General features: G+C 63.3%; 2 protein-coding genes across 3 annotated transcripts; one reads left to right on the top strand and one right to left on the bottom strand.

The window, feature by feature from the left end:
* Positions 1-263: 263 nt before the first annotated feature.
* On the bottom strand, positions 264-6,431 carry SLC39A1 (solute carrier family 39 member 1). 2 transcript variants are annotated; one of them, XM_074981210.1, is made up of 4 exons: positions 6,388-6,431; positions 4,103-4,410; positions 3,420-3,550; positions 264-2,252 (listed from the first exon to the last, which is right to left on the bottom strand). In XM_074981210.1, exons 2-4 carry the CDS (start codon positions 4,299-4,301, stop codon positions 1,590-1,592), a joined length of 993 nt encoding a protein of 330 aa, XP_074837311.1. In that variant the 5' UTR covers positions 4,302-4,410; positions 6,388-6,431; the 3' UTR covers positions 264-1,589. The 2 variants fall into 2 exon arrangements, with proteins under 2 accessions (XP_074837311.1, XP_074837312.1); XM_074981211.1 differs by lacking the exon at positions 6,388-6,431 and having other exon boundaries at positions 3,420-3,618; positions 4,103-4,229.
* Positions 6,432-10,508: 4,077 nt separating this feature from the next.
* CREB3L4 (cAMP responsive element binding protein 3 like 4) lies at positions 10,509-23,095 on the top strand. Its single transcript, XM_074981184.1, has 10 exons — positions 10,509-10,857; positions 11,491-11,646; positions 12,165-12,366; positions 16,645-16,772; positions 17,122-17,214; positions 17,754-17,860; positions 18,087-18,155; positions 18,558-18,642; positions 18,763-18,859; positions 19,140-23,095. Exons 1-10 carry the CDS (start codon positions 10,594-10,596, stop codon positions 19,430-19,432), a joined length of 1,494 nt encoding a protein of 497 aa, XP_074837285.1. The 5' UTR covers positions 10,509-10,593; the 3' UTR covers positions 19,433-23,095.
* The last annotated feature ends 52 nt before the right edge of the window (positions 23,096-23,147 follow it).

Here is a 23,147-nt window from a genome sequence, read left to right as displayed (position 1 = left end):
CACTGCCAAGCAAACAGTGTGCGCCCGCTGCCCCGGAGCTCAGTGTCGCCTGAGCCACAGGCCCTGCAGGTCACCGCTGGCTCCGAGCACACCCTCACTGGAGATCCCTGTGCCAAGCCCTCTGGGCAGCCTGGCTGGACATGGGCCCAGGCCTCCGTCCATGCAGTCGCGGGGGAGGTGTCACCCACGGACAAATGGCTCTAACCCCCTAGGGATGTGGCCCAGGGCCTGGGAGGGAGTTAAAAACTCAGTACCCAAGCAGCTAGAGAATCAAATCACTTTATTTGTCAGTAAAGGTTTCACTGCCAGTATCTAGCCCCAGAGCGGCACTGCCAGCAGCCAAGCCAGAAGAGAAAAGGGTCGTTAGAAAATAGACTCTGAGAAAGGGCTGGGACTGGCTTTTGTACCACCTGCCAAGCTGCTGAAATAGCCTGGCAAGAGGCTGTGTAGAAAAATAGCATTATGGGCTCCCAGAGCTGGAGGGGTTAAGGCTCCTGGCCCCTGCAGCCTGAGCTCTGCCTGGCACAGCCCTGCACACACCAGCTGGCCCATCATCCTGGGGCTGGGCCATGCTGTGGCCCGTTACACTGTGTCTCTGGGTGGGAAGGCGACCACGCCGGGCCACTCTAAGGCACATTTTCAGCTGGGCAGCAGCCCTCATGCTGGGCCTCCTCTGGCAGGAACATCCCCCCAAGCACAGGCACCCTAATCACGCTGGTACCAGCTCATGTCGCTGCTCTGCCCGGCTGAGCTACAGGCCTTTCCCGGCACACGCAAACCAGGCCCCAATTTATAGTCCTTAAAAAAATAACTCCTCGCTCCCTGTTCCTTTCCTTGTCTCCCGCACGGTCCCAAGGCCAGGGCACAGGGCCCATGCTACAGATGGAGAAAACTGAGGCACAGATCATGATGCAACTTGCCCAAGATCACCAGCGGCACAGCCAGGAGAAAACCCCAGGGCTCCCAGGCCAGTATGCTAGCCACTAGGCAACACTGTCTTCCAGCATGGGGAAGCTGGAGAAATTGGCACTACAGGGCTCAGACCCGAGGCGAAGGCCCAGGCCCACCCGATACCCACCCCAAGAACAGCCTAAGCCAACGAGGACCATGAAAGATTCTGCAGGGGCAGTCAGCCCCACCCAGCCCTGCACTCCCCTTCGCTCAGGGCACTGGCTAGAGGAATGGGCTGCCTTGGCCTTCCCAGGGATGGGGCTGCAGGGACATGTTACCAATTGGTCCACTCTCCCTGCAGAGGCACTGTGCCCCATCGTCCCTGCTCAGCCAACCTGCCCTGTGCCCTAGGCAGAGGGCAAGGGTGGCTTCCAGGCTCCCCAAAAGGACCGATCGGCACCACCAGAGCAGATGCCCCCAGTGCAGCAGTCCTGCCAGGTCTCCTGCCCCCTGGGTGGACGTGCTGAGGAGCTGCTGCTCTGTTGGGACATGGCAGGGAAAGTCCCAAGCACCCAGCCCAGGTCAGATGGCAGCTGGATCAGCCAGGAGCATGGGGCTCCTGCGCCCACGCTGGGCGGAGAGGTCCCAGGCAGCTCTGCCACGTCAGGCTGATCCGCCCCAGTGCAGGCCCAAGCAGCTCAGATCTTGATGAAGAGGATGCTGGTGACCAGGGCGAAGCCGGCCAGGAGCAGGATGACCTTGGGGATCCTGTGCTTGGGGGAGCCCAGCTCGTGTGGCAGGATCTCCAGAAAGGTGATGTAGATGAAGGTGCCGGTGGCCAGCCCCTCCAGCACGCTGCGCGAGAGCTGGTGCAGGGCGCCCGAGGTCTCCGTCAGGGCCACGCCCAGGCCAATGCCCAGTGGGGACATAAGAGCAAAGAGCAGCATGCAGCCAGCCACGGCCCGGGGGTGCAGCCGGCCCTGCAGCAGCTTGAGCGAGAGGCTAAAGGCAATGATGCACTTGTGGATGAGCAGGGCCAGGCAGATCTCCAGCACTTTGGCACTGGCCTCCTGCAGCCCCACGGCCAACCCCTCGAAGACAGAGTGCAACGCCAGCGAGGCCACCAGCAGGAAGCAGCGGATGGCTGAGTGCGCGTTGAAGTCCACGTGCACATGGGGGTGCAGGGGCCCCTCCGGCCAGTGTGGGGCCTGGATGGTGCTGTCCTGGGCCGAGGTCCCCAGCAGCGCACGCGTCTCCTCCAGGGAGCCAGCCTGGTCCTTGTAGGCCAGCACAATCTGCTCCATCACCAGCACCAGGAAGAAGCCCATGGCCAGGATGAACTCCTGTAGGGGGAACTGGAGCTGCAGAGGGATGGGAATTTGGGGTCAGCCAGCAGCGCAGCCCAGCCCTACCCCAGGGCTTCACACCTGCCTGCCCAGGGACGAGAGCTACCCCACAGGCTGCCAGCTCACTGGCGGAGTGCTGAGGTGCCCCTGGGTGGTAGGGGCCCATTTCCAGTCCCCAGGGGTTCGGGGTGATGAGTTGTCCCAGCCTGCAGCCCCCCTTGCCACCAGTACCCTGACACCACAGGGAGAGGCATGCGGAAGTATTTGGCTTTTCCCTTGGCATATCCTGGGGCCCAAGGGGCATTGCCAGATCTTTCCCAGCCTCACCCCCACAGCTTCCCTGCACCCATGACTGCCACGTCCCCGGCAGAGCCCAGAGCCAGGCTCCTGGCCAACCCCCCTGCAGCGTCCGGGGGCTTCCCTTGGGGCAGGAGCATCAGGAACCAGCCTGCACAGAGCGCTGGAGCCCAGGCAAGGAGCAGAGGTGGCTGGGCCTGGGTGGCCTGCGGCGCAGCTTAGGGGACGCGCCAGGGCTAGCAGCAATGGTGGACACCCCACCCCCTGTGCTGGGGAGGCAGAGCAGAGACATAGGAACAGAAGCCATCACTGCCGAGAAGCTGGGGCTGCCAGCTGCCAGGAAGCCATGCGGGAAGCTCCAGTGAGTCACCCACAAGCCTCCCCCACTGGCTTGGCCAAGCTCTGCCCTGCCCAGCCCAGCCCGCCCCGCTGCAGGGACTCCAGGTGTGCAATCCACAGCGAGTCCAGAGCTGGGCCCCAGCGCAGCCACTCCCAGGTTAGATCCTGCTGTGCAGCTTTGGGGGGCCAGCCCTGCCCAGCCCCATGACCCCTCGAGCCCTGCCAGCGCCCTGGCCCCTCACCAGCCAGTCCAAGCACACAGCACAGACCCACTGCCCTGAGCAGCCCACTCCTCAGAGCCCCTGCTTGGCCCCCCAAACCACCTGCCTCCCAGGGCCCCCCCAGCAGAGCTGAGTGTGCAGCAGCCGGGGGTCCGCCCTGCCCCGGGACGAAGGCTCCCGCAGAGCCCAGCAGGCATTGGGGTAGCACCCGGCCCAATGGGATCCCTGGCACGGGGTGAGCCGCCGGGCGCTCCAGTCCACGCACGCCCCAGAGCAAGGCAGCGTCAGGCCCATCGCGCTGGCCGCAGGCGCCACGCGCACTCACAGTGACTCGCAGTGCAGCCAACGCCTCGCTGATGCTGGCCAGGTAGTCGGGGAGCAGATCCAGCAGGCAGGTAGCCAGGAACACGCCACCCGCAAAGCAGCTCAGCAGGCTCAGGGCCTTCCTGCGCGTGTCTGCCAGGGAGGGAGACATGAGGCTCTGCTGCACCAAGGCCTGCCCCTTGCTGGGTGTCTGCAGGAGGCTAGCAAAGCAAACAACTGGTGGGCGAGGTCCCAATACCAGTGTGCCCCACGCCCTGCGGATGTGCACCACCAACAGAAACAGACTCGGCAGCGGGGCAGGTGCTCAGCACACAGGAAGCCCCGCTCAGCACCCTCTCTCCCGTCCAGCCCAGGGGCAAGGAGCCTGGCTCTGGCCCAGCGGTGGTGAAATGCTGCCGCGTTGTCAAGGCTTCCCCCGCTCCCACCCAAGCAGAGCAACTCACTAGCTGAGCAGAGGGAAGGGCTGGCAGAGCCCCGGCGGCTAGTGGGAGCCTGGCCCCCATCCCAGGAGTCCAGCCTCCACCAGAGTTCTGGGGAATCTCTGCCCTCACCACCTCCCCCCATACCTGGGTGGGCAACCGTGTCCCCCCACTCCCAATACGGTCACTTAGTGAGCAGATGCATAGAGCTGTGCTGAGCAGCAGCCACCCAGGAGCTTGGCACCTGCCGCAGGCCAGGCCTTACCCAGTGAATCTGCCCCATTCCTGTGGGGTCGGAAGACACAGAGTGGGACCAGGCCGCTCAGGATGGTCAGCAGCAGCAGCGTCACCAGGGAGCCCAGCTTCACCTCCAAGCCCGAGGGGGAGCGGAGCACAGTCATCTCAGAGCCTGGGCTCCAGACCAGCTGCTCGGGGTCAGGTCTGGACACTGGCCACTCAGCCATGGTCCCAGGTGGAGCAGCCTCACCCACTCCCTGCGTTCCCCGGGGCGGCACGCAGCTGGGCCTGCCTCCAAAAGCAACAGTAGAGCCTCCTTCACCCACAGCGTCCACCCTGTGAACACAGAGCACGCGTCAGCGGAGACTGGGGGCTGCTGGGAGCTTTGCAGGAGACCGATGTCCTCCAGGCTGTTCTTCCCTCTCAGGTTTTCACCCCAGGCAGAATACGATGTGTTCTGTGCGCCCAGGGACGTGCACCACCACTAGAAAGGCCGGCTGGGCCACTCTCCTAATCAGTGGGGCGGCCGTCCAAGTGCTCAGCTTACAAGGAGCACTGCCCCCCTGCTTCAGGAGCCCCACAAGGAGCAAAGGACAGAGCCCAGGACTCCCCCTCCTGCCAGTTCCTTGGATTGTTCCAGGGCTGCTCAGCGATGGCCCAGCAAGGGAGCAGAGCTGAGCAGCAGGGCTGCCAGGACGTGCTCCACACTGGGGCATGTTCTTCCACAGCAGCTGCTGCCTCAGAGGAGGACCTCCAGGCAGGCTCCATCTCCCGGGAAGCAGGAGCAAGTGACCACCCAGCCCGAGCCCCTCCCCCACTCCCAGGCACTTCCAACCTCTGCTGACCAGCATGTGACTCAGGCCATTTTGCCATCCAGTTCCCGGTACATTCCTCCAGCCACAGGAGGCTGCCCTGCAGGAGACCGAGGGTCCATAACCCACGGGACCCCAGGAAGGGCAGCCTGCATTCATCACTGGCACAACCCTGCTTGCACTGGGAAAGGCCCAGAGATACTAGCTCAAAGGGAGAGCCCAGCCAGGCAGCTGGCAGCCGATCGGATTCCAGCCTGCACCCAAGCTAGCAGGGGACTGCCAGCCCCCGTGCCCAGGAACCAGAGCCCATGTGCCTGGCCGGTTTGCCCAAAGCGGCCTGAGCAGCGGAGGACAAGTTACCTGCATAGCCTGGGGCTGCAGAGCCCGCTGAGTCACTCAGCCACCAGTGCTGGGACTGGGGACTCTCTGCACCCAGGAGCAACCTATGGGCTTAAGAGCACAGCTCCCTGGGGAGTATCTGTGAGTGGGCCTGCAGGGCACCAGCGGGTACTTCCCAACAGCCCCATGCACCCAAGAGTGGGAGTGCAAGGGCCCATGTCACCCCACAGCAACAATGTTCCTTCTCCTTGCCCTCTGTGTGGTCAGCAACAGCCCAATTATCGGGACAGGTCTGGGCCCAGTGCCCAGCACCAAGGGTCCCAAAGTGGTGAGTGGGCCACCGCTACCTATAGCTGGGGGGCTTCCCAGGGGGCCTGGGCACCAAAAGAAGGGAGTTGTGGGTTCTTCTGTGCCCCCCCAGCCAGAGACACGGTGGGAACCCTCAACGCTGAGCACAGACACAGCCCCGGGGAGAACTCAGGGCCTAGACCAGGGTGGGAACTGCAGCCTGTGGGCCCCATCCAGCCTTTGGACCTTTTATCCAGTCCTTGAGCTCCCACGAGGGAACGGGACCAGTGACTCACCCCACCCCCAGCTCTGGCTAGGAACCATGGCCAATGGGAGCTGCAGGGCCAGTGCCTGCGGACCACGTGTGGCACCCCATGCACATGGGGGCTGCGGTAGGTGTGGCTCAGGTAAGCCCCACCCAGATCCTGCACCAGGAGCTCTGATCCCCACAGCCTCCAAAGCCTGTGCCCCCAGGCTGGCCCACCCTCCTGTGCCCCAAACCCCACGGCCACACCCCAGACAGAGCCCTGGGCCCCCTGCACCACGGGCCTCCCTAGAGCTTCCAGACCCTCAGGCCAAAACTCTTCCCCTCCCGCCTCGCCCCACGCCGAGGCCCGGGCAAAACTGGAGCACTACGGGGGCCTGTGGGCCTGCCCGGGGCTTTCCCTGGCGCCGCCCGCTGAAGGCCGGCCTCGAGCCTAGCACAGCCCGGAGCCTCGGCAGCCCCACGCCCAGGAGTCGGCCGGGGAGGGCGCGAGGGGTACGGAGCTCTGGCTCGGGGGAGACAGGCGCGGCCAGCACCTCCTCCCGGGAGGCGGCGGCGGCAGCCGGGCCCCAGGGACTCCCCCGCTTCCCCCCCAAGGCCCGGACTCACCTCCAGAGTTCGCTACATTGTCTCCCGGCCAGCCGTGTCCGAGAGTTCGGAAGGGGCGTGGCCGGGGAAGTGTTTCCGCCAATAGGAACGGGGAGGGCCAACGACTGGCATCGCCCAGAGGCCAATGAACCGCAAGGGGATCCAGAGCCCGCCCCCAGGGCTCTCCGCCCTGGCCTGGGGCCTGACTAGACTAGGGCGCACGCCGTGCGGGGCTGGAGCCGGCCTGTCCCCTGGGCACGCGGCCGTGGGAGCCCCATTCGCTGCCAGCACCAAGTCCCCGCGTCACGCCGCCCGCCGGACTCCGGCAGCTGCAGCCAGGGCTCTGCTCCCCGGAAGGCAGCCCCGACCCTGCGGAGCCTCCCACTGAAGGCTGAGAAAGTGGCTGGGCTTCAGCTACAAGATCCCCCTGGTTGGGGGGGAATCCGGTGCGAACGCGATCCCCACGTAATGCACCTCAGGAGCTGTGAGGGGCCCCAGGGGTTCACGGAGTCCAGCCCCCGCTCTCTGGGCACGACCAAGCACCGGCTCCTTTTTCTTTTTCCTCCTATTTGCCCCAGATCCCTAAATGGCCCCTCAGGGACTGAGCTCACCCCCGGGGGCCAATATTCAGACCACTGAGCTCTCCCTCCTCCCCTGAATAAATGCAGGGGACAGCTAAAAAGAAAGCGCGGGGGGGTGTGGCGGTCATAGGGCTGAAAGGAGGGAGCTGGAAGGGCAAACGGAGCAGAGCGCCCCGGACAGCCCCCTTTGCTGAGCATGGGGCGCAGGCAGCTTGCCCCGGCCCCAGCCGAGCAGCACTGTGGCCTGGCAAAGGCAGGGGGCACAGCACCGCCGTGGTGGAGCCCTTCATGATGGCAGCGGATGTGGGTGACTCCTGAGCTGTGCTGCACCCCCACACCAGGTCACATTGCCGGCTGTGGCAGGCAGGGGGCTCCCCAGCCTTGCACTGGGGCCTGCCCTTGAGGGGCGTTTCACGGCTGGGCGGATGGGGTTCCTCTTGCACATTTGGCCCCTGGTGCCAAAACAGTCTGAACAGCCTGAGAGGCCCGGAGAGAGGCCATGGCCCCGAACACCTTTCAGCAACACCCTACAGCTCAGCTGTGCCCCCCCAGGCAGAGCACTGATGCTGACTGCACCCCACCTCTCAGCTGTGCCCCCCCAGGGCAGCGCACTGACCCCAACTGCATCCCACATCCCAGCTGTGTCCCCCCCAGGGAAGCGCACTGACCCTGACTGCACCCCAGCTCTCAGCTGTGCCCGCCAGGGCAGTGCATTGACCCTGACTGCACGCCACATACCAGGTGTCCCCCGCCGGGGCAGAACACTGACCCCTGACTGCACCCCACCTCTCAGCTGTGCCCCCCATGGCAGTGCATTGACCCTGACTGCACCCCACCTCTCAGCTGTGCCCCCCAGGGCAGCGCACTGACCCTGACTGCACCCCACCTCTCAGCTGTGCCCCCCAGGGCAGTGCATTGACCCTGGCTGCACCCCACATACCAGGTGCCCCCCCAGGGCAGTGCACTGACCCTGACTGCACCCCACATACCAGGTGTCCCCCCCACCCCCGGCAGAGCACTGACCCCTGCCTGCACCGCCCCCCCCAGGGCAGCACACTGACCCCCGAAGGACAGCACCTGGCTGGAAAGGAAAGAAAATGATTTTGGAGGGAGGGCTGAGGGGGCTGGGCGGGGGAATGTTTTCTGCCTCATTCCCCAGCCATACACCCTGGCATACAGGGCTCATCCAGCATGCAGAGAAACAGGCAGAGGGTCATTTGTAAGGACACAGACCGGAGCACAAGCACAGTTTTACTTTCATAACTGTGGCAACAGGTCCAGCGGTGCCGGTTCTGAACTGCTGGGCCCAGCGGTGCCGGCTCTGAGCTGTGGGCCCAGCGGTACTGGTTCTGAGCTGCCGGGCCCAGCGGTGCTGGTTCTGAACTGCTGGGCCCAGCGGTGCCGGCTCTGAGCTGTGGGCCCAGCGGTGCCGGTTCTGAGCTGCCGGGCCCAGCGGTGCCGGCTCTGAGCTGCCGGGCCCAGCGGTACTGGTTCTGAGCTGCCGGGCCCAGCGGTGCTGGTTCTGAGCTGCTGGGCCCAGCGGTGCCGGCTCTGAGCTGTGGGCCCAGCGGTGCCGGTTCTGAGCTGCCGGGCCCAGCGGTGCCGGCTCTGAGCTGCCGGGCCCAGCGGTACTGGTTCTGAGCTGCCGGGCCCAGCGGTGCCGGTTCTGAGCTGCTGGGCCCAGCGGTGCCGGCTCAACCCTGGCACAAAGTAAGCACCAGCTGTAGGTGGCTCTCCCTGTACCACTGCCCAGGAACCATCTGCCCTCTTGCTCCTCAGGGACACTGCGGAGCTGGCGGCAGCCCTGGCCAGGTGCCCACGCTGGGGGCGCTCCCTTCTCTGCCGTAGTGCGGCAGGGTGTGCCTGTGAGCCCAGCCATGCCAGGGCCACCCAACCGGGCCAGGGGCCAGGATCTGGAGCTGTGTCAGGCCCTGCAGCCAGCAGACACCCCATGCACCGGGGGAGTGTGGGGGGGGTCACTCCTGATTTACCCCCCCCGCCCCGGGGAGTGAGAAGAGGATCGGGCCTTTAGTAGGGTCCTGCCATCTCGGCTGCATCCTGCCCCCAGACTGACTCGGGGCACAGAGCCCTTTTCTCCCCAGGCTGCACAGACCTACTGCAGCCCCAGCTCAGGCAGATCAAAGTCCAGCTGCTCCCTCGGCTTTTTAAAAGGGGCAATGCCAGCCCTTGCCAGGCACTGCCAGGGCCCTAGGCGCTAACCGGCCCACCCGTGTGCCTGGCCCTGCACGGAGACGGCAGCACTGACCCTGACTGCACCCCACATCCCAGCTGTGCCCCCCCCGCGCAGCGCACTGACCCTGACTGCACCCCACATCCCAGCTGTGCCCCCCCCAGGGCAGCGCACTGACCCTGACTGCACCCCACATCCCAGCTGTGCCCCCCCCCCACGCAGCACACTGACCCTGACTGCCCCCCCCGGGCAGCGCACTGACCCTGACTGCACCCCACATCCCAGCTGTGCCCCCCCCAGGGCAGTGCACTGACCCTGACTGCCCCCCCCGGGCAGCGCACTGACCCTGACTGCACCCCACATCCCAGCTGTGCCCCCCCCGCGCAGCGCACTGACCCTGACTGCACCCCACATCCCAGCTGTGCCCCCCCCCAGGGCAGTGCACTGACCCTGACTGCACCCCACATCCCAGCTGTGCCCCCCCCCGCGCAGCGCACTGACCCTGACTGCACCCCACATCCCAGCTGTGCCCCCCCCCGGGCAGCGCACTGACCCTGACTGCACCCCACATCCCAGCTGTGTCCCCCCAGGGCAGCGCACTGACCCTGACTGCACCCCACATCCCAGCTGTGCCCCCCCCAGGGCAGTGCACTGACCCTGACTGCCCCCCCCGGGCAGCGCACTGACCCTGACTGCACCCCACATCCCAGCTGTGCCCCCCCCCCGCGCAGCGCACTGACCCTGACTGCACCCCACATCCCAGCTGTGTCCCCCCAGGGCAGTGCACTGACCCTGACTGCCCCCCCCGGGCAGCGCACTGACCCTGACTGCACCCCACATCCCAGCTGTGCCCCCCCCCAGGGCAGTGCACTGACCCTGACTGCCACCCCCGGGCAGCGCACTGACCCTGACTGCACCCCACATCCCAGCTGTGCCCCCCCCCGCGCAGCGCACTGACCCTGACTGCACCCCACATCCCAGCTGTGCCCCCCCCCAGGGCAGTGCACTGACCCTGACTGCACCCCACATCCCAGCTGTGCCCCCCCCCACGCAGCGCACTGACCCTGACTGCACCCCACATCCCAGCTGTGCCCCCCCCCAAGGGCAGTGCACTGACCCTGACTGCACCCCACATCCCAGCTGTGTCCCCCGCAGGGCAGCACACTGACCCCTGAATGACAGCACCTGGCTGGAAAGAAAAGAAACAACGATTTTGGAGGGAGGGCTGAGGGGGCTGGGCGGGGGAATGTTTTCTGCCTCATTCCCCAGCCATACACCCTGGCATACAGGGCTCGTCCAGCACACAGAGAAACAGGCAGAGGGTCATTTGTAAGGACAGAGGCCGGAGCACAAGCACAGTTTTACTTTCATAACTGTGGCAGCAGGTCCAGCGGTGCCGGTTCCGAGCTGCCGGGCCCAGCGGTGCTGGTTCTGACCTTCCGGGCCCAGCAGTGCATGGCAGTGCAGGTGCTCCAGGTCCATGTCACCGGCCTGCCCCCCACACACCCCAGAGGGAAATCCTGGCCAAGACCAGATCCTGAACCCCCCCGTTCCACATGCTGCTGCTGGGCCCTGCCCGGGCCGGGTGCTCTGGGTGCCCTTTTAAGGCCCCAGGGCAGGCTGGGCTGGGCTGGGGCTGCCCAGGATGCGGAGATCCTGCTCCGGAGGGCAGACCCAGTGGCAGGCGGGTGCTGGCGCTGCAGCTGGCGCAAGACACAGGTAGAGCGTGTGGGACGGTGACCGCGGTGGGGGGGGGTCCATGCACATGGGGCCTGGTGCCCCCCTGCAGTCGGTAGCTGGCGCTGCAGCAGGAGCGGAGGGAAAGGCCCGGCTGCCCCAGCGCCTGCCGGGTGGCAGAGAGGGTTTCCCTAGCGCAGGGGGCACAGGCCTGGCGCTGCAGCCGTGTCTGCCCGTGTCTGCCTGTGTGGCTGCACAGCCACGACTGGGCCAGGAGGGCTGGGTGGCGGCGCACCGCTGGGTGCTCACAGGGTGCTGGGGTGCAGCAGGGCCTGGCTCTGCACTACCCACGCTGGGCCCGGGGACGGCGCAGTCAGGCCAAGGTCCAGGCTGTAGCCTGGGTGGCTGAGCCCCGTCCCTGCCCAGCGGAGCTCCCGGTACAACCACTGCGACAAGTGCTCCAGCCAGCAGCTGCTGGGCCTGGCTGCACAGCACTGGCAGAGTGTTCGGCTCCCAGCCCGCTGCAGGGGCCAGTCAGAATCACTAGCTCCCCAGCTGCCAGCGCAGGCCCTGGGGTGCAGCGCTCTGCTGCCCAGGCTGCTTGGGGTGAGGTTCGGGTTGGGGCGGGATGGGCCTGAGGCTGCCTGATGGGCTCCCTCTCCTTCTCTCTCACAGATGGCGCAGCTGGGGAGCCCCACGCTCCCGGCTCTTGTCTTTGAGGAGCAGGAGGATCTGTCCCCCTCTGGCCCCTTCCCGAGCCCGGCTGCTCCCTGGGGACCTGCGGAGCAGCCCCTGGGCCCCAGGCAGGGCTCCGAGCAGTGGGCAGCCAGCGTGAGTTGGGGTTCCATGGGGGCACAGCAAAGCGGGGCTCAGCCAGTAGCGCAGGTGGGCTCCCCCAGTCACTGTGGGGTCGATTGTGGAGGGGTGGGGGCAGGAGTGGCACAGCCCACCTCCTGGCCCTGCACGGCTCCTGCCCCAGCCCCGCAGCCACGGAGGGTTCTGCCTGCCCCCCAAGGCCCCCTCTCTCCTGGGCAGCCAGCCTCTTTCGCAGCCACCACTGGGGACGGAGCCGCAGCTGCACGGTACAGGCCAGGGCCTGCCAGGGCTGCGGTGGGATTTGGCTCTGGCCTGGGGAAGGGAGATGAGTCCCCCTGGCAGGAGCCCTGGCACCTGCAGAGTGCCCACAAGCAGGGCCAGGGCCAGGGCCAGGGCCAGGGCCAGGCAGCACTTCCTGCCCCTCTGAGACCTGGGGACTAGCTGCCCACAGCCCCGAGGTGCCTGCAGGTGGGTCCCCTTGGGCAGGCCGGGCCCTGGCTGTGCAGCTCCAGCATCACCCCGGTCCGCCGCAGGCCCTGAGTGATGGCGAGCCCCAGGCTGTCCTCTGCAAGGCCACCAGCCCCAGCACAGCGCATAGCGCAGGCAGCACCCCTCCCTCGCCAGACAGCTCCTGCGGCCTCTGGGAGGAGCCCGGCGAGGGAGCCCCAGCTTGCTACACGGACATCTGCGCCCAGAGTGCACCCCTCCCCAGCCCCAGCATTGCCATCCAGCAGGGTGAGTGGGGTTGGGGGGACCAAGCTGGGCTGGGGCAGGGCGGGGCGGGGCGGCTCCGGGCGGGATCAGCTGTACACATCCCCAGCTGGCTTTCGGAGATGCAGCTGCACCGTACAGGCCAGGGCTGATAGGCTGAGGGATTTGGGCTTGTTTAGTTTACAGAAGAGAAGACTTAGAGGTGATTTAATAGCAGCCTTCAACTTCCTGAAGGGGAGCTCTAAAGAGGAGGGTGAGAAACTGTTCTCAGTGGTGTCAGATGGCAGAACAAGGAGTCATGGTCAGAAGTTGAAGAGGGAAAGCTGTAGGTTAGACATTAGGAAAAACTACTGCACCAGGTGGGTGGTGAAGCACTGGAATGCGTTGCCTAGAGAGGTGGTGGATTCTCCATCCCTGGAGGTTTTTAAGTCCTGGCTGGACAAGGTCCTGGTTGTGATGACTTAGTGGGGGTTGATCCTGCTTGAAGCAGGGGACTCAACTAGATGACCTCCTGAGGTCCCTTCCAGCCCTGGGATTCTGTGATTCAGTGATTCTGGGGGTAATGTGCAGCCTGGAGCTGAGCAGAGCCAGGTGCCCTTGTCCTGCCCATGGGTAGCCAGCAGAGACCAACACTCCAGCTGTAACAGGGCACCCAAAGTGGTGTAGCCAGCCCGATGGTCTGCAGGAAACTGCCATCCCTGCTCCTCTGTTTGCCCAGCCAGTGCCCCCCGCATCAGTTTTCCAGAAGAGGCAAAGACCACCAGTGCCAAGGCCATGGTCAGCTGTCAGCAGCTCTGCCCATTTGCTGCCCCCCCACTACACTGCTGCCCTCTACCCATCCATTGCCACCCCTGCTGCCCTCTGCTCGGCTAGTACCCCCACCTCTGCCCTCTGCCCAGCCGGTGCCCCCACCCCCACCGCTGCCCTCTGCCTGGCCAGTGCCCACTCCTGCCCTCTGCCCATTACACTCTGTGGCCCTTGGCTCCCCAAAGTCACTTGGAAGCCCTGGGTCAGGCTGAGCGTGGGCACCGGCTGGGAGATTTGACCCCTGTAATATTGGAGGTTTTTCCAGGCATGGCTGAGAACGCCAATTCAGGGCAAACTGCGTAAAAGAGGCCAAGACTGGGGGTCACCCACTGTAAGGCCCCAAAAACATGCCCCAGAGCACTGCTCTCACCACATGCCCAGCCAGCCATCACACCTGCAAATCCCTCCAACACACCTGCTTCCTGTGCCACCGCCAGTACCCCCCGCAGCACGGAGTGGGGCGTCCCCCAGCCCTGCTCCCCAGCTGCAGGCTGGAGTGACTCTCACTAAGCAGGGAGAACAGAACGGGTGTCAGGCAACAGGTAGACACCATCATACAGGGGTGTCAGTACAGCAGGCAGAGACAGCCCAATCCATTTTGGGGAGACGAATCCCCAAGGGGGCCCCTGAGCCAGAGCCTTGGCCCCCACTTTGTCTCTCTCCCCCAGACCAACTGGCTCAGCAGCAGTACAGTGGAAAGAGACCTAGGGGTTATAGTGGACAGAAGGCTGGATATGAGTAAACAGTGTGCCCCTGTAGCCAAGAAGACTAGTGGCGTACTAGGGTGCATTAGGAGGAGCATTTTGAGCGGATCTAGAGCAGTTGTTGTTCCCCTCTATTCGGCACCAGTGACGCCACATCTGGAGTATTGCATCCAGTTTTGAGCCCCCCAAGTATACAAAGGATGTGGATGTGCTGGAGCAGGTTCAGCAAAGGGCAACAAAAATGATTAAGGGGCTGGAGCACAAGACCTATGAGGAGAGGCTGAGGGATTTGGGCTCGTTTAGTTTAGAGAAGAGAAGACTTAGGGTGATTTAATAGCAGCCTTTAACTTCCTGAAGGGGAGCTCTAAAAGGGACGGAGAGAAACTGTTCTCAGTGGTGACAGACGGCAGAACAAGGAGCAATGGTCTGAAGTTACAGAGGGAGAGGTGTGGGTTGGATATTAGGAAAAACTACTGCAGCAGGTGGGTGGTGAAGCACTGGAATGCGTTGCTAGAGAGGTGGTGGATTCTCCATCCCTGGAGGTTTTTAAGTCCTGGCTTGACAAGGTCCTGGCTGGGATGACTGAGTGAGGGTTGATCCTGCTTTAGGCAGGGGCTGGACTCAATGACCTCCTGAGGTCCCTGCCAGCCCTGGGATTCTGTGATTGTATGAACTGCTGTCCAACTTTCAGCTCCAATTCAAACCAGCCAAGTCCCACCTTGTCCTGTTTCTCAGGGAACAAAGATGTCACCTGGTAGCTCACTTCCCACTAATGCTGCCAAGTGAAATACAGAGAACTACAGGGCATCAGGAAACACCTGCCAGCTAACCACAGGGCTAAAATCCCCCCACACTTCATCGCATCCCCTTACACAGGTGAGAGGCTATGAAAGCCAATCCCACTGTTCTGGGATGCATTGCCGGGGTGTCAGCTGCAGATGTGAGAGGTCTTCTGCTCTACTCAGCACTCATTAGGCTTCAGCTGGAGCATTATGACCAGTTCTGAGCACCACTTTCCAAGGAATATGTGGAGCAACTGGAGAAGTTCCAGAGAAGAGCAGCAAGGATGATGCAAGATCCAGAGAACACGAGTGCCGAGGGAAGACTGAGAGAACGGGGCTGGTTTAGTTTAGAAAAGAGAAGACTGGGAGGGGCCGTGGTAGCGGTTTTCCAGTTCCTAAAAACGTGTTACAAGGAGGAGGGAGAAAACTTGTTCTCCTGGGCTTCTGAGGACAGGACAAGGAGCAATGGGCTTAAACGGCAGCAAGGGAGGGTTAGGCCGCACATTAGGAAAAACTCTTCCTAGCTCTCAGGATGGTTAAACATGAATAAATTGCCTGGGGAGCTTGGGAAATGTCCATCACTGGAGATATTTAACAGAGAGGAAGCCGTGCTAGTCTATATGCTATCGAAACAAAACAGCAGTCCAGTAGCACTTTAAAGACTAACACTAACTTATTAGGTGATGAGCTTCCGTGGGACAGACCCACTTCTTCAGACCAGAGCCAGACCAGAACAGACTCAATATTTAAGGCACAGAGAACCAAAAATAGTAATCAAGGTTGACAAATCAGAAGAATATCAAGGTGAGCAAATCAGAGAGTAGAGGGGTGGAAGGGGCTGGGGGGAGTCAAGAATTAGATGAAGCCAAGTATGCATAAGAGCCCCTATAAAGACCTCGACAATTCCCATCCCAGTTCAAATCATGTGTTAATGTGTCGAATTTGAATATAAAAGAGAGTCCAGCAGCCTCTCTTTCTGAAGTAGTGTGAAAATTCCCCTTCAGTAAGACACAAACCTTCAGGTTATTAACAGAATGGCCCACTTCATTACCCTGTTGGCTGACCAGTTTGTGGATCAGGAGTGTTTTTATGTCTGTTTTGTGCCCATTAATTCCTTGTCTTTGAACTGGGATTGGAATTTTCTGGGTCATTAGAGGGGCAGGTTTGCAGCAGTGGTGTAATAAAAAGGGATCTGAAAAGTCTCTGGAGGCCATCCTCCGTTAGGCCGGGTCAGCGACCCTTCCGGGCGTGGTTCACAGCAGAGATGCTCCTGAAGCCATGAGCTGGAGTGACGATGAAGATGGAGGAACCTCAGGGCCCTATTTACACTCTTACACCTGTGGAGGGAATTCCCTTGTGCGCCCAGTGTGGGAGCGGCGGAGATGGAGCCGGTCACACGAGCAGGTCACTTGTCCAAGCCCTTTCAGGCCATCAGCCAGCGCCTGCCTGCCGGGCGGCACCCGAGAGCCGCACTCCTCAGCTGGAGATTGGCGCCTGACGAGGCCCTTAGTGTGTCAAGTGCAGCTTCACCTGCGGGAACCACCCCCCCACGAGGTCCCCCAGCCACGGCCATCTCACTACAAGCCCAGAGCCAGTACGCACAACACCACATGTAGAAATGACGCACCCACACAAGCCGTACAAACAGATTCAGAGACTGCAGCACCAATGGACACCTCGTGGCCCAAGGTGTGAGACAAACAGAGCAGTGCTGGCAATAGCATTGTGCACGTTCCTCTGAGAGTCCAGTAACATCTCAGTCCCTCACCCCGTAACGTCAGGCCCAGCAGTGCCTCCTTCCTGCCAGCCGGGCGGTGGAGATGGAGGTGGGTCTGTGGGCAGCGCCTGCAGCCCCAGCCCCTAGGAATGCTGGGCTTGGTGGAAGTGGGCTCTGGGGATGGGCCAGAGCAGCAGACCCCCTCCAAGTCCTGCTTTGGAGCCCCAAAGGGGGTTGGCCCCAGGACGCAGCCACCCCTCCACTTCCTGACCCCAGTGGTCTCTGGCCCCAGGTGACTGGTCTCCCCCACTGCTGATCTCGGACACCTGCATTGTGAACGAGCTGCCATTGGCTGCGGCTGGGCCTGGCACGGTGCCCGTGGTGCTGAGCGCTGGAGACACACACACAGTGGTGCCCTTGGTACGTATGGCTCCGTACGCCCCCTCCAGACACTGGCTTGCCAGTAGGGGAGAAGGGCTGGACAGGGCTGGGCACTCCCCGCCCCCAGCTACAGGGAAACTCCCAGCGAGAAGGTGGCAGAATGCCCCTGGGCCCAGCCTGCAGCCCCTGGGGGCCTGCCCCCACATCCCCTCCACACCAAGAGCTGCTGCAGCTCAGCTGCTGCCCACAGGGCCTGAGGTGCCACCCCGCCCACTTCCCCAAGTCACTGGAGTTCCCTCCTGGAGCCGAGTCACACCTGCTGGGAAGTGGGGGCTGAGGGGAGGGGAGGCCCTCAGCTGGGCCCTGCAGCCCTGACTCTGTCCAGCAGCTGCACTTCCCAGCTCTGTTCCTGACGGAGGAGGAGAAGCGGCTGCTGTCTCAGGAGGGCGTCTCCCTGCCCAGCGCCCTGCCGCTCACCAAGGTACGGGAGCCAGCAGTGTCGCTGTGCGAGTGGGAGCCAGGCTGGCTGGAGCGTGCCACAAGTGTGCAAGCCTGCACGAGGGCAGGGGGGCGTCTCTATGTGAGGCCAGGCAGGAGAGGATGATGGGGAGCACATTTGCAGGGCAGCACGTTCACTAGGAGCTTGTCCTGACTCCGGCACACAACCGCCCCACAGAGCAGCCCAGCTGGGCCGGAGCAGCTGGTGCTCTTGGCAGGCTCCGGGGGGACTGGGCACAGCCTGGGGGCGTGGCCTTGCAGTCTGAGACGCGGCTTGTACCCCAGGAGCAGGGGGATTCCTGGGTGGGGCAGAGGCAAGTGCTGAGGGAAGCCGCCCGTGGGCCAGCGCCGGGGTGGGGGGAGGGAGCCCCCCATGGGCCAGCGCTGGGGTTGGGGTGGGGGGGGAGGGAGCCCCCCCCATGGGCCAGCGCTGGGGTGGGGGGAGGGAGCCCCCCCATGGGCCAGCGCTGGGGGTGGGGGGGGAGGGAGCCGCCCAGGGTTTCAGGTCACGTCTGCCCCAAGGCTGAGGAGCGGCTCCTGAAGAAGGTGCGGAGGAAGATCCGGAACAAGCAGTCGGCCCAGGACAGCCGGCGGCGCAAGAAGGAGTATGTGGACGGGCTGGAGAGCCGGTGAGCGCCAGGGGCACCGCTGGGCCCACACACGCCACCATGGGCGAAGCCCCCTTGCCCCCACAAGGGCACCGCCTGCCCTGCTCAGTGCCAGCCATCAGGAGCAGCACCCGCCGGCAGATGCTGTGCCAAGGGGGCCGGCTGCTGCCCTGCCACAGCGGGGCTGTGCCTCCCCGGGGCAGGCAGCTGGACAGGACCCTGACCAGCCTGGCTCTTCTCCCGGCAGGGTGGCCTCGTCTTCAGCCCAGAACCAGGAGCTGCAGAAGCAGGTGCAGGAGCTGGAGAAATGCAACATGTGAGTGTCACGCAGCCACTGGGTTCCACTCCCCTCCAAGAAGAGAACCCAGGAGTCCGGGCACCCAGTCCCGCCCTCTAATCCACCAGCCCCTGTGCCCCTCCCAGGCCAGGGGGAGAACCCAGGAGTCTAGGCACCCAGCCCCCCTGCTCTAACCCACCAGCCCATGCCCCTCCCAGGCGAGAACCCAGGAGTCCAGGCACCCAGCCCCACTGTGCCCCTCCCAAAGCCAGGAAGATTCCCACCCACAGGAGCATGGTGTACTGCAGATCTGTGGGGAACCCCGGTAGCTGCAGAGGATCCCTGGCATGGTAGAACCGAGCCCACCCAGCTTCACGGCAGGGGGGGGGATGCTGTACCCAGGCCAGGCCCTGCCCCTCAGCTGCTCTCTGCTCCCCACAGGTCCCTGCTGAGCCAGCTCCGGAAGCTGCAAGCGCTGATCAGACCCACATCCAGCAAAGCAGCACAGACCAGCACCTGCATCCTGGTACAGCCCAGCTGCCATGCACACCCCACCCCTGCACGGCCCCACTCCGGGCTGCCCATGCAGGACAGGCCAGCCCTGCACTGGCTCAGGGGCTGTGACCCTTCTCCCTTCCTCCTGCAGATCCTGCTCATCTCCCTGGCACTGCTCATCTCCCCCAGCTACAGCCCCCTGCATGGGGGGGCACGGGGCACCCAGGGCAACTCCGCCCCCACCGGAGGTAACCCAGCTGGGACATGGGAGGTGGGCAGAACTTCCCCATGGAACCGAGAGGGATCAGAACCAAACGCCCCCGAGGCTGACCCACTTCCTGCCACTGCCTGGCCTGGCTCTGCCCAAAGGCATCTGTCCAGACACCCCCACAGATCCCTGCCCTGCCCCCACCCTGGCAGGACAGGGCAGCCACACAGATCCCTACCCCACCAGCCCTGGGGCCCCTGCCTGCACCCCCAGGACCCCCACCCAGTCACTCTCTAATGCTGCCTTTCCCCCCATCCCAGTGATCTCCAGGAACATCCTGAACCAGAGAGAGTCCTCTGAGCCGGCCGAAGCCCCCAGCACACAGGAGCCATCGGCAGCAGGGCCCGAACCAGCCCCAGGGGAGCAGCTGGTGCCCAAGGTGGCAGCAGAGGCCAGAGCAGAAGGGGCATACGGGGGCGCCACCCCTCTGGGTGCTGGCAGCAAGAACATGTCTGTGCAGGCCCATCTGGAGCAGCCCATGGGCCTGCCCCAGGGGACGAGGCTCAGAGCCAGCAGGGCTGCTGTTAAGGCAGGCCACGCGGAGGAGATGTGAGGGACCAGAGGGGCTTTCCCAGGGCTGCTGGGACCCATGGAGAGGGAAGCACTGACACTGTCCCCAGTGCCCCTGCTGCACCCACCCCACAGGCTCTGGTCACCCCCACGGTGTCAGTGCCATCGGGGTGAGGATGCCAGCTGCAGCGGAGCAGCTGGCAGCTGGGGGAGGGGTGGATCTGCTGCCGGGGACTCTGTGCCATGGGCCAGCGTCGCCCTGGAGGTGCCACTCTGAGCTAATCAGGCCGGAAAGCCCATCTCCTGCCTGCTGCCAGGATGGACACATGGGGGCCACTGCAGCTCCCTGGCCGGGCTCTGAATGGGCTAGTGCCTGGGCTGGGCAGGTCACACCTGGCTCCCCAGGTGTGGGGAGCATCTGCCCACCCTGCAACCCCTGGGCAGCTCCGAGGCCAGGTCACCCTGGGGGAGCAGAGCAGCTCAGCCCATCAACTGCAGGGCTCAATGCAGCCGCCCGCTCCCTTCGCAGGGCTGCTGGAGGCTGGGCTCAGGCACTGGGTGAGGGCCAGATGCCACCTGCCGGGGCCCCCAGCCCAGCTGGGAGGACTCCCCACCTACACCCTGCAGCCAGGCCCCAAAGGTTCTGCGCTCAGCATGGCCCCTCCCAAGCCCAGGCTTGTGGAGCACTGCTGAGCCCCCGTCCTTTCCACAGGCCCTGGCCCAGCTTGCACTCACCTCCTGGTGCTGCTGCAGGAGAGGGAACGGGGCACAGGGCTGCCTTGGCCAACCCCGGCACCACCCTGTGCCCGGGCACTAGGCCTCGAGCCAGTAATGCCAGTACTTGGGCTTCCCCGACCCTCTGCCCAGCCACCAGTCTCAGCGGGGGCTGGGCACAGCAGGCAGGGATCCTGTCAGGCCAAGGTTGGCTGAGGCTCCCTGAGCCCCACTGCGGGCTCTGTGCCCACCCCAGAGAGCCCAGGCCAGAGCAGCCGGCTCCTGTCCACACAGCTGAGCTGTTCAATCCCACTCCTCCCCTCAGCGTTAGGACATTCCCAGCTGCCCAAGCAAGGGAGCCCCAAAGCTCAGCCTGCTCTAAAGGCAGCTGCCAGGCTCCCCCAGCACTGCTGGGGGTGTGGCAGTGGCCTGTGGCAGGCGCCTGGCAGGGACAACTCCCTTACAGGGGGTGGCACCAAGGTGCCCCTTTGATTGACACACAAACTGCAGCCTCAAGCTGGGAACTTCCTCCCCACTAGTGGGGATGCTGCGCAGGGCAGCCAAGCAGGAAGCGTCTCCCTGGGACCCAGTGGTACGGCCCCAGCACACAGGTGTGCACACACACACAGCCCCCAGTGCATGGGTGTGTACACCCCCCCAGTGCACAAATGTCCACACACACACACACACAAAATCACAGGGCTGGAAGGGACCTCAGGAGGTCATCTAGTCGAGTCCCCTGCTTCAACCAGGATCAACCCCCACTAAGTCATCCCAGCCAGGACCTTGTCCAGCCAGGACTTAAAAACCTCCAGGGATGGAGAATCCACCACCTCTCTAGGCAACGCATTCCAATGCTTCACCACCCACCTGGTGAAGTAGTTTTTCTTAATGTCTAACCTACACCTCTCCCTCTGTAACATCAAACCATGACTCCTTGTTCTGCCATCTGACACCACTGAGAACAGCTTCTCACCTTCCTTTTTAGAGCTCCCCTTCAGGAAGTTGAAGGCTGCTATTAAATCACCTCCAAGTCTTCTCTTCTGTAAGCTACACAAGCCCAGGTTCCTCAGCCTCTCCTCATAGGTCTTGTGCTCCAGCCCCTTAATCATTTTTGTTGACCTTTGCTGAACCTGCTCCAACAAATCCACATCCTTTTTATACTGGGGGCGGGGTGTCCAAAACTGGACACAATATTCCAGATGTGGCCTCACCGGTGCCAAATAAAGAGGAATAACTACTTCTCTAGATCTGCTTGCAATGCTCCTCCTAATGCACCCCCGTATGCTGTTAGCTTTCTTGGCTACAAGGGCACACTGTTTACTCATATCCAGCCTTTCATCCACCATAACCCCTAGATCCCTTTCCATCATACTGCTGCTGAGCCAGTCGGTCCCCAGCCTATAACAATGCTTGGGATTCTTCCGCCCCAGGTGCAGGACTCTACACTTCTCCTTATTGAACAGCATCAGATTTCTTTTGGCCCAGTCCTCCAATTTATCCAGGTCCCTCTGGATTCTCTCTCTACGCTTCAACGTATCTACCTCTCCCCCTAGTTTTGTATCATCCACAAACTTGCTGAGGGTGCAACCCAGTCCCTCATCCAGGCCATTAATAAAGATGTTGAATAACACCAATGCCAGAACTGAGCCTTGCAGCACTCCGCTTGAAACCGACCACCATCCAGATATCGAGCCATTGACCACTACCCGTTGGGCCCGACTGTCAAGCCAGCTTTCTATTCATCTTATAGTCCAAGGACCCAATCCATATTTCCTTAACTTCTGGACAAGGATGTTGTGGGAGACCATATCAAAAGCTTTGCTGAAGTCAAGGTATATCACATCCACTGACTTCCCCATGTCCACAGAGCCTGTTACCTCATCACAGAAGCTGATCAGATTGGTGAGGCAGGACTTGCCCCTCGTGAATCCATGTTGGCTACTGCCCCCCCAGTGCACAAGCATGTACGTACGTACGCGCACGCACACACACACACACAGTGTGTCCATCCAGGGTGGAATAACGTTTGTGCTGTGCACCAAGGTGTGTGTGGATGTCCCCACCAGCAGACACTGACCAGCTGGACAGCCCCTGGATCTCTCCTGGGTGGCTGCCTGCCCGAGCACCCAGTGGACCCTGGAAGATGCGCATGGGCACGTACCACACTGCCCTGCCTGGGGACAAGGCACACCCCTTTCACTGGGCTGCCCTGACCAGCAGCTGGTGCCCCCCACCCCCTCACTGCAGGCAGCTGAGGCTGCCGATGGGCTCAGGCCTCCATGTGTCCTGGGGACACTGCCTGGGCTCAGGCTTTGGTCTCACCTGCGCTGGGGTGCCTGGAGTAACACGGGGTGCAGTGTGGATGGACAGACTGACCCCCCTGCTGGGGCTGGTGGGTGGCACTCGGGGGCAGGGCAGGGCTAGGCTGCTCCCATCACCCCCCTGCCAGAGGCTGATTTCCAGGAAGGGCTTTTCACTGAGGCTGAAGCTTTTACAGCGAGGTCAACCCCGTCCCAGGACCCCACCCCAGTCCTGTCCGTGCCTGTTTCCCCCTGGAACAAGACCACATGCCACCCCCCCCGGGTGTCCTCAGTGACCTATTGGGACAGGCCCACCACCTCCACCATGCCTGCGGTGGGCCCCCGGGCTGGGGCTGGGCTCCGCCTCTGCTCTGCGCTCCGCATAACTGCTGGGTTCCCCTTCTCCTCCCCTCACCCCTGCCACAAGGTAGCTGAGATGCGGCCGGGAGGCCCACGGAGCCACCTGTAACACCCACCTACAGCCGCAACTCTCTGGCGTCCACCCACAGGCCCCAGCGCAGGCCACTTGGTGCAGCGCTGCAGGCAGGGGCCAGCCACTCAGCACAGCTGAGGAAGGGGCAGGGAGCACTGCCAGGTGTTGCTCCCACCGGCCGCAAGGCAGGTTCTGCTCCCTCCAGGCCGGGAGGACACTGCACCCCTCAGCACAGCTCAGCCACCTGTGTTCAGCACCCCAAGCCTGGGCCTAGCTTGGGGCTGCTGCTCCAGGGGCTCCCCTAGTCC

This window comes from Carettochelys insculpta, chromosome 30 (genome assembly GCF_033958435.1).
Source record: "Carettochelys insculpta isolate YL-2023 chromosome 30, ASM3395843v1, whole genome shotgun sequence".
Lineage (NCBI taxonomy): Eukaryota > Metazoa > Chordata > Testudines > Carettochelyidae > Carettochelys > Carettochelys insculpta.
The sequence above is the reverse complement of the archived record's forward strand: the minus strand, read 5'-3'. Positions and strand labels throughout refer to the sequence as shown.